This window comes from Vombatus ursinus, unplaced genomic scaffold, assembly GCF_900497805.2.
Source record: "Vombatus ursinus unplaced genomic scaffold, bare-nosed wombat genome assembly UNPS02014830.1, whole genome shotgun sequence".
NCBI lineage: Eukaryota > Metazoa > Chordata > Mammalia > Diprotodontia > Vombatidae > Vombatus > Vombatus ursinus.
The window spans coordinates 49,963,546-49,978,531 of NW_020954608.1; the positions used below are offsets into that span (position 1 = coordinate 49,963,546).

Sequence of the window (14,986 nt, forward strand, 5' to 3'; positions counted from 1 at the left end):
TCTTAAAGCAAAGAAAACCCCTAATATATATGCATGAAGCCCTTGTAGGCACAACTTCTAATGAGTTTGCCTGAGAAAACGCACAGTCCTTAACTAGAAAGGAAGTAAGTTCAAATAAAATATCCACACTTGTGTAAAGCTGGTATTCAGAGCAGATAAAATTACTTCTACCACCCACTGTCACTGTTGCAGCAGACATTTCCTCATTTCCTACATTTAGTCTTTTTTTCTCTGTTAGCAAACAGCTAAATGATCACATAACTTCATATCATTTTTATTATGTTTCATTTCTCCTTCCTGAGGAATTCTGTGCTTGAAATTCATATCTAATTTGTTGTGGAAGGCATAGTGAAAATCACCCTTATTTTTTAGGTGACCAAGAAGCAGATGAAATATAGCCCCAAACTCTGGCTTCTGTCAAGGCTTCAATAATAATGCTAATCATTTAAAAGAGGAAGTCAGCAAAGATGCAAGGATAAGAGACACTACAAGAAACATCAAAGGAAGAAGGGAAGGGGATGAATATGTGCCTATAGCATGTGTGACATTTCCTGTGGCTCTCCAGGGTCAAACTGGAGCACTGATGATAAAAATGATGAAGGCAGAATATTTCTTCGAGCACTCTGGCTGTAAATGGCACATTAGAAAGCTAAACGACAAAAAAAGAACATCTGTGTCCTTTTTTATGGAGTGGTGAGGAAAGCAATCCAACAACAGACATGTATTAGGTGTCCACCATGTGCCAGGCACAGAGACAACATGAAATAGCCCTTGTCCCAGAGAGAGTTCTGAGGGGTAAATGGTTTGGAAGTCACAGATTAGGTTTAGGAGGAGTAAGGTGCAGGCTAATATCAAATGATAGGAAATAATGATCATCTGAGGCATTTCCAGGGTTTTGATCGAGGTGGAGCCTTTGTAGGTGATGTTAAGATCAGTGGCATGAGCATCCCTGTGTGTGGCTGATAGCAACTGGAGAAATAGGGGTTGTGGAATTTGAGAAAATTGATGAACTAAGAGAGTAGGCTGTTTGAGGGAACACTGATATTTCTGTATTAATGTTGTGTATATGTTGATACATTAATAATTAATGACAACATAGTAATAACAATGTTATATATGTTAATATATGTTTAAGTCCTCTGGCATAAGGGTAGGAGTTGGGAAAGAGAGGAAGCCTATAAGCCTGGTACTAAACTCCTTGAGAAAAGATGGCGAATGACAGCAACCACCATGATTCTGATTGGGTAAGACTTCAGAGGAAGAGAGGTTTCTAAGTGATTACAGTAGCAAAAAGCATCCCATAGTAGAAGGAGAGAACAAAGAGTATTATAAACGCCCCTCTAGGCCCAAGATGATGCAGGTTAAACAGGTACAGCTGGTGCTGGAGAAAATGACTTGTGGTGCCATGTCACTGGGGAGGAGCTAGGTCTCTGTGAGTAGCAGAGGAAGGGGTTCAAAATAAAGAGAAGTGTGTTAGATTGGGAGAGTAACAGGTAGTATGAGTTTGGTAAGTTTTAGGAGTATTACTAGTAGAAGTTTGTAGTAGTAGTAGAGTACTAGTAGTAGTAAGTGTAAGTGTAGTAGTAGAAGTAGAGTAGAAGATGGCAAATGCTTTGAACACTCACAGTGTCTTGGGCCCTACCCTGGAGTCTAGGCTACAGGTTGGGGATTGGCGCTTTGTTCTCAAGTGGGATGGTCTTTGTGCAAGCAGGAGGGGTCAGGGCACTGCCAGAAGGTGAGGCAGTCTTTTTGCAGGCAAACAGGCTCAGATTTAAGGCCCAGAAGGTTAGGGTGAGGTGTTCTCTGTGCAAAAACAAAAGCAAAACAATCCCTGACCTTAAGGAGCTTACATTTTACATACTAAAAGGGGAGAGAATATGTGTGTGTGTGTACATATATGTGTGTGTATGTGTTTGTATATGTATATGCTTACATATATGTGATTTATATATACATGCATATACACACACACATAGACAACATACAAGAGCTGCAAAAGGTGGTGCTTGAGTTTTGTCTTGAAGGAAAGCAGAGAGGAAGGAGTGTTTTCCAGACAACGGCAGTCAACTAGTACAAAGGCATGAAGAATAGAAATGGAGCAGCTAGATGACTCAGTGGAGAAAGGACAGCCTAAAGTCAGGAAGACCTGGTTCAAATCCAGATACTTACTAACTGTGTGACATTGGGCAAGTCACTTAACCTCAGCTTGCCTCAGTTTTCTCAACTGTAAAATGGGGCAGTAATACCATCTAGGGTTCTTTTAGGGTTCCTTCGAGGATCAAATGAGATAATATGTCAGGGACAGTGCCTGACACATAATAGGTGCTATAGAAATGTTAGCTGTTAACTATATTTGTATTATTATATAGGTATATATGTATTATTATTATTTTATAAGAGCAACAGTGAGTAGGCCTATAAGTCTTGAGTAGGCCTGTAAGTCCAAGGTTGCAAAGGTAAGTTGAGGCCTAGTTGTAAAGAGCTTTAAATACCAAGTGAGAGAATTTCTATTTGATACTCTTGAGGTAGTCAGAACCACTGAGTTTATTGAGTAGGATAATGGCCTGGTTAGACCCGAACTTTAGGCAGATCCCTTGGGCAGCAGTGTGGAGGGAGACTTGAGCCAGGGAGTCTCACTCTCTACCCGGGAGTGGAGAAGACCTGTTCATGTGTGCAAGCCTTAGACCAAGGCTTCTCATCTGCTGCTCATGGAATAAGCTCTCACTCTTGGCTTTGCACATCAGTGTTCAAATGGGAAAGAGAAGGAAGGCTGGCAGCAGCCTCCCATACAACCTGGTGGTTTCTTCCTAGCGTGACTCATTATCCTCTGGGAAGCTTAGAACTGACTGTCCCTCAAATCAGTGGAGTCCAGTCCACATTGAGCCATCTGTGGAGCAGCGCCCTTAAGGGGACATTCCTCACTCTTGACTTTAAGCTCCCACTCATCCCAGGGTCCAGAAGTCCACCAGACTTCCAAATGCCCACTCTGGACCACTTCTTTCATCGCTGCTGCCTTGATCCTGCAGGTCCGCTCATCTGTTTTTAGCACTTGGGCTGACCATAAGGTCAGGGCCATCCTGAAGCTTGGAGTTTATGCTTGTCATCTAGGGCATAGATATTTAAACCCAGTTACACATGTGCCTGCTTGAGGGTAGGATGGTCTACATTTGGGATGGACAGGTATTATCACAGAAGGGGAGAGCAGCTTCCTCAGTGGAGAGAGGATTTATACTTAGATGGAGGGACATGGAGGAAAGAGGGAGTAGTTGTCTCAGTGTTATAATTTGGTGATCCTGGTTTCCCAAATTCTAGCCCATCACTCCTGAAGTTAACAATCAATCGTCTACTTTACTCTGAGAACATATGTATAACACTTGGAGTTGATACATATACAGGGCAGCATATACAGTGCCAGACCTAGAGAAGGGAAGACCTGAGTTCAAATGTGGCCTCAGAGACTTAGCTGTGTGATCTTGGGCAAGTCGCTTAACTCTGTTCACCTCAGTTTATCTGTAAAATGGGGGTAATAATAGCACCTAATTCTCAGGGCTGTTGTGAGGATCAGATGAGATAATCATTATAAAGCACTTAGTGCAGTGTCTAGCACATAGTAAATGCTATATAAATTTTTTTTCAGATGTGGTGCAGTTGGATAGTGCACCAGGCCTGGAATTAGGAAGACCTCAATTCAAATCCAGCCTCAGGCACTTATTATTTGGGCAAATCACTTAGCCCTCTGTTTGCCTCATTTTTCCTCATCTATAAAATGTGGGTAATAATAGCACTTGCCCCCAGAGGTTCTTGTAAGGATCAAATGACATAATAATTGTAGAGTACTTAGCATAGTCCTTGGCATATAACAAGCACTATATAAATGTTATTATTATTATTATTATTGTTATTATAGCCTCTAGTCTTCTTTGCCTAGTCCCCTAGTCCTCTCTCTCTCTCTCTCTTTTTTCTCTCTCACACACACACACACACACACTCACACACTCACTCACTCCCTCACACATGTTCTGTCCTCTACATATATAAATACATAGTGAGACAGAAGTCACTATACACTTCTAGGTAATTCAGGATGTGAGCTGGAATTCTCATCTTTCTTACATTGTTTTAATCATTGCTGTGAATATCTAATCATACTATAGTGACCGTAGTGACTTTGGCTTCAATTATTTCATTTCAACAAATATGTTGACTGCATGCTATGTGCAGAGCCCCATGAAGCTGAAGAGAAATAAAAAGATAAGACATGATTCCTGTCTTATAGAATTACAAACTTAAATGCCACACATACTTATACATAAACACAAAAAAATGCATTTCCATTAGTGCTGATCCAAGTCTTAGGAACCACATTTATCTCATTAATATCATATTTTTTTTTCTCCTTTCCCCAGAATCAACTTATCGGCATCAAGCAACGATTGATGATGAAGTTCTTTCCGTGGACATACTAGACACAGCTGGTCAGGTAGGTAAGGAGTTCAATTAGAATGTATTCTGGATTAGGCACTGAAAGAAGCAAAACTAGGATCCTGGATGAAATCATGAAATGAGGATGGGTCTGTATAGCCTGGGAAATATAAATTTAAAGTACTCTAGTATAACTATTAAAACTGAGCACTTATCTGGGAGCCTGGATTGATGACCAAAGAAATGCTTTGCCCAAAAATTATCTAGGCATTTAATATACTACCACTTCTGTGATAGTCTTTATAACCAGTCCAATTCAGTTCAATACTTGTTAAGTGCGTAGCTTATGCAAGTTACTGGTCAAGGTGCTGATGATACCAAGATGAAAAATGACAGTCCCTGCTAGGAATTTTAGGAGCTTATGGTCTAATAGAGGAGGCTACAGCATGCACATTGTTCACTGTTCTTAGGCAGCTTTCCAAATGCTCTATTTCTTAGCTACCTTCTGGTGTTCCTGTTGCACCCTGGTGTCTGTCTGTCAGTGTCTCTCTCTCTTTCACACAGACACACACACACACACAGACACACACACACACACACACACACACACACACACACACACACACACACACACCCCAACTGTTGGAAGCTTGGGATGTAAACTCTTAATAGACAAATAAAATTCTGACTCCTGCCTCAGTCAGTTAGGAAGGAGGTTTCTTATAAAATGAATGAATGAAAAAGATTTACCAAGCACTTACCATGTAGAGATACTATGCATCCTCATGGTTACTGATATTAAACTACCTTGGTTCTATTATCCAAACTGTCTGAGAAAGTCCATCCATAAATGCACTACTGAATAACTTTTTAGGCTTGCAGAGCTGTGTAGCATTCAACAGTTGATACTAAATAAGGAAAGACTTTGTTTGTTACTCTTAATGCTACTATCTTCAAGCTTCCCAATTGTCATTTTTCTTTCAACAGGAGGATGCTATTCAGAGGGAAGGACATGTGAGATGGGGAGAAGGTTTTGTGCTGGTCTATGACATTACTGACCGGGGAAGCTTTGAGGATGTGCTCCCACTTAAGAACTTGCTGGATGAGATCAAAAAGCCTAAGAATGTGACTCTGATCTTAGTGGGAAACAAAGCTGACCTAGACCATTCTAGACAAGTTAGTACCGAAGAAGGAGAGAAGCTGGCTACTGATCTGGCCTGTGCATTTTATGAGTGTTCTGCTTGCACCGGAGAAGGGAATATCACAGAGGTTTTCTATGAGCTGTGCCGGGAGGTCCGGCGTCGGAAGATGGTCCAGGGCAAGACAAGGAGGCGAAGCTCTACCACACATGTCAAGCAGGCAATTAACAAGATGCTCACCAAAATCAGCAGTTAAAGGGCTATGTTTCCTGGGGAATCCATGCTACAACAGGGTTGGCTATTTGAAAATGCAAACCAAATGGCCAAATGGTTGTTTCTCTCTCTTTCTCTCTTATTTCCATCACCCCCCCCCCCCTTGCCTATTCTTCCCCCTCTGAAAAAAAGAAAAAAAAAAAGATAAAAGAAAATGCACTATCACCTCTTTTGGCAAAGGGGGAATTCTGTCCCCTAGGTTCATATACTTCAGTTATTACAGTATGTTTATGCTTATAAGGTTTTCAGCTTTTCTCTTTGCATATAGTACATTCAGAGAGACATCACCTTGTTTTAGGATATGGCCAGTATGAATAGGATTGTGTGTCTTTCAGAAATTCATATCAAATTAGGACAATTCTAGGACTGGAGTCCATTCAAAAGTATCTCTTCCATTTCCACAGTAGAATTTGATTTCCATTTGTAGAATGGGTTCTATTGTCACCTGATTGGCTCAAGATCTTTTTCCATGGATATATTGTATGAACAGCTGTGTAATGATCAAAATGAATAAAATAATGCCAGGTCAGGGGACATTTCTCAGCTCTTTTTTCCTGCACCCAAAATAGGGATAAAATGTACTGTAACTGAAAACCTATCAGACCCTTCTTTATTGATGCACTACCCCCAAAATGTTTTTTCCTATTCTCTTGTTCCCACCTCATTAAATTAAAAGTTTAGAATAACTGATGTTAGAAAGTACTGTTCTTCACATCCTAAATTTGTCCTCATTCTACTTACTTGGAAATATGCAGCTAATTGACATTCACAGTAAACATCCATTGCCTCATAGGAAAAACAAAAATTACCCTGAATATGACACTGGAGTACTCTTTCTTTTGAAGATTACTATGCAAATAAATTATTTTTTAAAATATGGCAAGGGATATCTGTAGTGGCTGTGGGGTTACACGGCATGGCAAATTTGGGACAATATAGATAGACAGAAAGTATAGATAATAAAATTAAAAGTACTTGAGGGCCCAGATTAGCTAAATTGACTATCTAAAATTCCGAATGATTCCCAATTAAACCGAATCTGATATATCTTTCACTTTAAATATCTTTGAGACTTTGCAAGTCAGAAATTTTGTGATCGTTTATTTCCAAACTATGATATTTGCAAGAATTATAAAGTATACAAAACCTTGGAAATGGTAGTAGTTCCTTATACATTTTTACAAGTAGTATGCCAGTAAAGCCATCCTCTGACATGTACATCATCGTCTAAGCTGTGGGTTCTCAAAGTTATTGCCTACAGAGTGTAAGCTGTCAGGTTCTCCCAAGCTAGAGAGAAGTCTTATACTGGGCAGATGGTAGATTTTCTCCCAAGGTGTGGTCTAATTAAATTCAGAGAAGCCCATCCTCAAAAGTTGATGACTAATTTTTTGGCTATGGCAAATCATGAAAGCATATTTTGAGATGTAGAGGGGCTGAGGGGTATTGAAGTATGCCTGAGCATATATAAAAAGGAATTTTCACATAGGTAAGTTAGTGATTATCAATGTCTGTATGAGGATTAATGGTTTAGAAAGCAATTCCAGGATAACTGGGGGGGTGGGGGGGTGGGAAGAGAGAGAGAGAGCTAGAGAACTCCTTATTCGCATAACTCTTTCATTGATTACAGTAGATAAAAGAAGTTTTGAAATGTCATCTAAATGATCACTCATTGCCTTGTGACACTAAAAATATTTTAAACTTAAACCATGAAGTTATGTTATTTAATGTACAGTTGTATTTGAAAATTTTCAAATAGTTGTCTATACTTTGATCATCTTTTACAAAGATTTTAGAGAAACATCTGATAATTTGGATTTTCATTTGAGTTTGAGGGGTGCCTTTAAAAAGAAAAGAAACATTCCTTCTCTTACTGTAGCTAATAAAAATGCCCTCTTCTTTTGATTAAACTTGGTTTAGAGTTTATCTTCAGAGATTCTTAGAGAAGATGTCTACACTATAGTAGTATGAGAAAGTAATAAAATCCCCAGGGAAAGCAATATGACTCCTTTGAGCAGACTTTTACTAGCCATGAATGCTGATATTAATGCCAAATACTTAATATAGTGCTTTAAAGTTTGAAAAATGCTTCACATATACTTTTTTTATTTGAGCTTTAAAACAGTCCTTCGAGATAAGTACTAAAAGTATTGTTATCTCCAGTTTCCAGAGGGCAAAACTGAGGCTCAGACAAGGGTAGTGATTTGCAAATGGTCACAAAGCTAGTTGAGGTTGGATTGGAGCCCAGGTGTTCCTGTTTCTAAGTCCGGCACTCAACCCACTGTGGGAAGCTTGTTCATTACAGCCATTAGCAAAGGTTGATGAAGAACATATCTGGAGAACAAGCATGTGATAGAAATCTAGGCATTTATAAATTAGTGATTTTTCTCAGTATTTCATCTATGTTTAAAGGTAGATTGTTGATGCTATGCTTGGGCTGATGATAGAACAGAAAACTAGGTTACAGCTTTTGGAAGTGTTTACAATAGGCTTTTATTTTAACATTTCTTATTTCATTGACTCAAGAGGAAGTCAGAAAATACCAAAGAGTCAAAAGAGCAAAATTGAATATGATACTAAACATCTTCCCTCTCCACAGGGCACACGAATACTTTTTTTTGAAAATCAAACCTGCGATTTCTTTGGTATCAGGAGCTTTCTCTCTCAATGAAATGGGCACCTTCTCAGCAACTTCTAGTCTGAGAAAAGTTGCCTGGGTCACTGAGAGGTTAAATGAGATGGTCTGGATGGGGCAGAGACAGACTTGACCCCAGATCTCCTGACTCGGAGCCCTGCTCGCTACCCATCAGTCCACATTGCCTCTCCACAACACCCAAATAAATAATCAGATTTTGTTGTTTTCCATTCTGGAGAAACGTGGTTTCTGTTGCTGACACTTTCCCCTTTTGATTGACGCCTGCTCATTTGTTTCACAATTTGCTTATGGCAAATTGGATTTAATTTAGCACACATCATTTTGGATTTTTTTAATCTCACCAGTTTATAAGTTGCTGCAAGACACTTTGCCCGTAAGGGATACAAGGTAATGCAGATATTTTATGGAAACATGGATAAAATGGTACAGAGGAAAAGTGTGATGTTATTTACCTCAAAATATTTGCATTTAATGTTCAGACCTCTTTGTTTCCCTGCTGCTGTCTACATGTAGAATATTTTTCATGCTCATTAGAATCTCCGTTATAGATGGGAGAAGTAGTGAGAACAAAATGGATGACATTTTAGCATTTTTTTTTTTGATAGCCCTCGTAAGTGACTGGGGTGAAGAAGAGGAAGAAGCTCTTGGCTAAAATAAGGTTTGGGAGTGATAATGGGCCATCCTGTAATAAGGAAAGTTACTAGATAAGTGTTATAAAAATATTCAGGATTTCACAATAGGGTTTGTTTATTAATTCTTGGTTAACCAAATAAAAACCAGGTACTTTAAGCATTAAAAAAATTTCTATTTCATTACAATTGGAAATTCATGTGAAATGAATTGATATGCCATATCAATTCATATATCATATATCATATTCTATTACTGAAACTGCAAACCTCTAACAGTGGTATGCACTAATTTGCCAGCAAATATGGAAGAATGGCTATTTCTTCCAGAGTAGAGGAAATCCTAAAGCTGTCAAGTTGGCAATGTCAGCATTAATTTATATTAAACCTCAATTTAAAATAGTGATAAGATATATTTTCATAGAGCTCTGGCTGGGATTCAGAATTTCCTATAGTCAACTCATTCATCTATGCTAGTGAGGTCCATTTGGATAAATGCCATCCAGAGATAAATTTGAAACTGCATGTGATCCAGTAATCATATACATACACCCTTACAAACTCACCAGAATTTGGTGGGGGGACCCAGAGGGAGGAGGCAAAAAACAAAATTGTCTAATTTTTCACCTTTGGTGAAAGTGGTGAAAAAAAAGGTAAAGTCCCAAAAGAGCAATGAGGGAAGGAGAAAGAAAATGGGTGGCAGCAGGGAAGGGGAGAAGCCAAACAACAACTTTAGTCAATGAGCATTTATTAAGCATTTGCTATGTGCCAGGTACTGTGCTATTTGCTAGGGATTCAAATACAAGAAAAGGAACAATCCCCACTCTCAAAGAATTTAATAATCAATACATGAATAACTGGGAGTTAGCTATGTCACTCAGTCCAGTGCTGTACATCCATTAACCTACACTCTCAAAGTAAGAGATTTGAGGGATGTGTGTTTAAAAATTCATTAGGTTCTTTTTTAAACCTTTAATTACTCTTTATTGAAATAAGTGAGTCACTTCTCCCTGTCATACCTCCTAAATCTAAAAATTCTGGCACTTTATTTTAAAGGAAAATATCCATATATCTTTTACGTATACGTGTTTATGTATATATTTACATATGTGTGTATATATACACATATACATAAATGCATAGTTATATGTATAAACCATTTGTAAGGCTGAAGCTTTGATTCACCAATGCATTTTGAAAATTTGGTGTAATTAACTTATTTTATTTGAAATACTGAGATTATAATAAAATATCATTTTCACACATACTGTTTGTCTTTGGTATTCTTTCTTCTGATCATATTGGTAAAGAATAACAATTTCAGAGTAGGAAGGAGCCTCAGAAATTATCTGATCCAACCCATCTGAAAATGAATCCCCTTAAATGCCTTCAGGGCATTTAAAGCCCTGGCTTCAATTTACTTTTCCACCTTTATTATGCCTCACTTCCCATTAAGCACTCTGCAAAATTAAGTCTCTTACTATTCTGCAGATACAACATTCCACCCTATCTTTGCACAAGAATTCTCCTCGAAGCCTGGAAGAGACTCCTTCCTAAAATTCCTAGTTTCCTTCTAAGCTCAGCTCAAATTCCTCCTTCTATGATGAGACCTTACCTGATATCCCCAGCTGCAATTTCCTCTCCTACCAAAACAAATTACCTGTTAGGTATTTTAACATGCTTATATATGTATCTGTCGCCTCTCCTCGCCCATTATATTGTCTTAGAAACTGAGAGTCCACTGACTGGGGTGGAGGTTGGTGTGATTCCTTGGGAGTGCACCTGAGAAGTGCTGTTCATACCTTGTATCACACACAAACACACACCATCTTGCTACACATTTGAAGATTGGGGAAAGGAGCTCAAGAGAGAGGGGAGGGGAGACTAAGAGATTTCCTTAGGAAAAAGTGTTTGAGCTGAGCTTTGAAGAAAGCAAGGGATGCAATGAGGTGAATTAGGGAGAGAGTATATTCCAGGCATGAAGGACAACTTACACAAAGACACACAGACAAGAAATGGTAAGTCATATACAGGTTGGAACATACAATGAATGAGGAAAATAGCATGCAGTGAGCCTAGGTAGGAGTCAAGCTGTGAAGGGCTTTGAAAGTTAAAAAAGAGAAGCTTTATCCTAGAGCTTGTATTTATCCTGAAGTTTGATTTTAGCCTAGAGCTCCCTACATGCTTCCCCATTTCCAGTGTCTTTCCCTATGTCCAATTTTTTTTTTAAATAACTGAACGTCTTTATTTTAAAATACGAACAATTGTGTTCTTTCTTCTTCCTTTGGCTTTTAACTATTAAAAAAAACACTGTAAAGAATTATGATTTTGACTTTTAAAAATGATGCAGGGCAAAGACAAGCCATTTCTGCAGTAGAGGTTTAAGCAAAATAGCTTATTTTTAAAAATAACTTACATTTGTGTAATGCTTTATTGTTTACAAAGTAATTTCACAGGGGCAGCTAGGTGGTGCAATGGCTAGAGCACTGGCCCTGAAGTCAGGAGGACCTGAGTTCAAATCCAAACTCAGATACATAACACTTACTAGTTGTGTGACCCTAGGCAAGTCATTTAACCCCATTGCCTAGCCAAAAAAAAAAAAAGTTTCCTGTGGCACTGAGAAGTAAAGTGGCTTACCCAGGGGTACCACAGTCAATGTGTCCTACAGCAACCTTGAAACAAGGTCTTCATTAGTTCAAAGCCAGCTTCTCTCTACTTTAGCCATAACTGCCTATCATTTCTTATAGTGCAGTAATACTCTATTGCATTCATATACCACAACTTGTTTACCCCCCAACATTATTATTTACTTGGGTGCTTTTGTGGTTTCCTTATATACATACTTACTATTTTAATAAAACATCCTTCTTTATTATGAACTTAACACAAATATCTCAGTATACAAAGACGGACAAAAAAGATTGATAGAAATGACAAAAGAGTTCAAGCTACTTCTAGGAAGCAAGTATCTATCCAAAGCAAGGAAATAGGAAAAGTCAATCAGAAGGAAAAGTCATTTGAATAATTATAAGTATGTTCAGAAGAGGACTCAGTTACACAAGTAGATTTTCCTGAAGGATGTCTTTTCTAATCTCTTGCTTTCTTGGTTGCACACTACTTTCCCTGAGATTCAGTGTAATTCTCCAACATATGATAAGGATCAAAATGATTTGCAGCTTGCTCTCGCAGGCATGAAGTGGGATGACTCCCATAAAATACATGGGATGCCAGGACACAGAATTTTCTGGGGTTGGCAAACCACAGAAGCTCCCTCATGTAACCTCAGAAAAACTGAGAAAGTTGTTGCTCCATCACCCACTAGACCAATTACCAGGTGTGGTATTGAATAGTTATATTTTCTCAACAGTATAGGGAAGCTTTTGATTACAAGCTACATTTTGTCACAAAATTCAAGAATACCTCTGAGTTGATAACCTGCTTTTAATTCTGAGATATATTCAAGTATATTTTGACACTTGACATTAGAATAAAAACCAACCCAATTTTATGCAAGTGTGGCTGAGCATAGATGGGAAAACTTTTGCATTTCTTCTTCCCTGATTTTACCTGGAACTATACCCTCTCTCAAACCAGAGAGCCTGAAAAGATGTGCTTGGAGCTTAAAAAAAAAAATCTGTTGTCTAATATTGTAAAATGTAATAAATGAGGCACTTAAGAAGTTGTATTGGACTATCATTGAATGCTGCCAGAGATCAGGTCATGGTATGGACAGGCCTGACTGCCAAGGGCCACCTCTTGAGATGGGGGTCACCTTGTATAGGAACCAACTCTATCCCTCCCTCAGGTATTTCAAGGTCAGAGTGGTGCCCCCCCAGAATGATGAGACAGGTGAACATGACTTGACTAAGCACTGGCAAAGAAAAAGAGCTGGTAAACCTATAGTGGGAGCTTGCAGGAATCATCAGATGTTTCCATAAGAATCAGAATGGGGCCATCGCTTGTACCCTTGCACTTCAGGGTGAAACTTTTTCTCCCTGTATGATTATGATATTCAGGGGAAGAATGAGATGAATGAAATGAATTCTCTTTTCCCAAAACCTTCTAGAGAAGAGTTCAAACCTTGGTGTTCCAACCATTCCCTTAACATGATGATTGCTACCAGACTTTCAGATGGCTGTTACTGGAGCAGCTAGTTATTTTTCAACTTCTTACAATAAGCTATGATATAAATGATGTTGAGGGGGTTGAAGCTGGGATGGAAATAAGAATCTAATGGGAAAATGAAATTGGGAGACTGGCTAGTAATAGGTGTCTCAGTGGACAGGATGTTAGGCCTAGAGAAGACCTAAGTTCAAATACAGCCTCTGACACTTATTAGCTATGTGACCGTGGGCAAATCACTTAACCTCTGCTTGCCTCAGTTTCCTCAACTGTAAAATGGGGATAATACCTACCACCCAGGGTTGTTGTTGTGAGGATCAAATAAGATATTTGTAAAGCACTTAGCCCAGTGTCTATCTAACACATAATAGGAGCTATATCAATGTTAGCTATTTTTATATTTTCTTTAGCTCACTTCCTTAGGAACGTGCAGCATGCTCTACCTGAGTTACTCCCCCATGTGGAGGTTGCGTGAAGCTGCATCTGCATTCACCATGTAATGAAAAGACCTAGCTCTCCAATTCAGAGTGTGCATGGCCCATTCTCTGGCTATTTCTTTTCCGAATACTTCATGAAGAGGAGGAGCTTTCCTGTTGGTTGCTTAGCCAGAACTGACATACATACAAAAGGCCCCAGTAGAGAAACTCCCTCCCATTGTTTCTTGCTTGTCATAAAGTACAAGGACAAGTGTCTGAGTTCTGGAGGGACAGTGTGTGTGGTAATGGTGGTTCAGGGTGCTGGACAGTGTAAGTTCCTCTGATCAAAACTGTATCAGGGATAGGATGGCTTCCGGTGTGTTTTCTTTACTTTGGTACAGGATCTTACCGTGTGACTTGAAAAGGTTGGAGCAGCAAGAGGTCCACTCACAGAAATCCATACTAGAATTTACCAGCAGCCAAGACTGGGAGGAAAGCAGCTCTGAAAAGCAACCAACCCAGGAAGAGATCAACCAGGCAGATAAACAGCGTCTTAGAGTACTGTGTGCAGTGGCCAAACACTCTTCGTACATTTATGTACTTCTCATTTCTGACTCAGCAGCCAATCAAATGACCTTTTCTTCACCACCCAGCAAACAGAAAAGAAACAACCTTAGAATACCTGCACATGCTCTGAAATGGAGTGCTGTCCTGCCATTTCACACCAACGTGAATGGAAACCCTCCACATTGGGAGGCAAGGGTATATGAGGCAAAGCAGTCTACCATTACAGAGATGCAAACCAGATTTGGAAATGGCCCCAGAGCAGGGGTGGGCAGGACTGTTATGAGCTAAGCTGATTTTCCCATAGATTAATAAACTATGACATGCAAATGATTCTTTTACATTTTAAAACCCCACCCTGAGGCTACATGAACATGGAAGATAAGAGGAGAAGGAATTTGCTGCAGCTTTAGAATAAGTTCCTGACTCTTCCACTAGACAGATGCCCCATCACTCTATCCACTGTGCCACCTAGATGCCCTCAACAACAAAATAGATGGGATAATTGTCAGCAGCTCTATACATATAACATACATTGGATAGGAAAAAAATGCCATTTTAGGTGCATTCTACTCAGAAATGAAGACCAAGTCCTATAGACAACTATTATAGTAGTTGCACCAGTCGTCACTGACCCTCAGAGCCTGGTCTTCAAGAAATTATATTGTACCTCAAAGTTCTCAGCTTATATGCTGTTAATTTTAATAAAAATGGATGCTATAGACTGGAGGAGTATTCAGCCTCCTCATCTTCCTTGCCATTACACTG

The 14,986-nt window shown here is 39.1% G+C and overlaps 1 protein-coding gene across 1 annotated transcript in view; it reads left to right on the top strand.

Moving 5' to 3' along the window:
* Positions 1–7,373, top strand: part of RERG (RAS like estrogen regulated growth inhibitor) — a 106,999-nt gene extending 99,626 nt beyond the window's left edge. Inside the window, exons 4-5 of the mRNA XM_027838684.1 lie at positions 4,407–4,480; positions 5,410–7,373. Coding sequence (XP_027694485.1) covers positions 4,407–4,480; positions 5,410–5,817 — 482 coding nt within the window. The 3' untranslated portion in view covers positions 5,818–7,373. The remainder of the gene's footprint in view (positions 1–4,406; positions 4,481–5,409) is intronic.
* Positions 7,374–14,986: the final 7,613 nt, after the last annotated feature.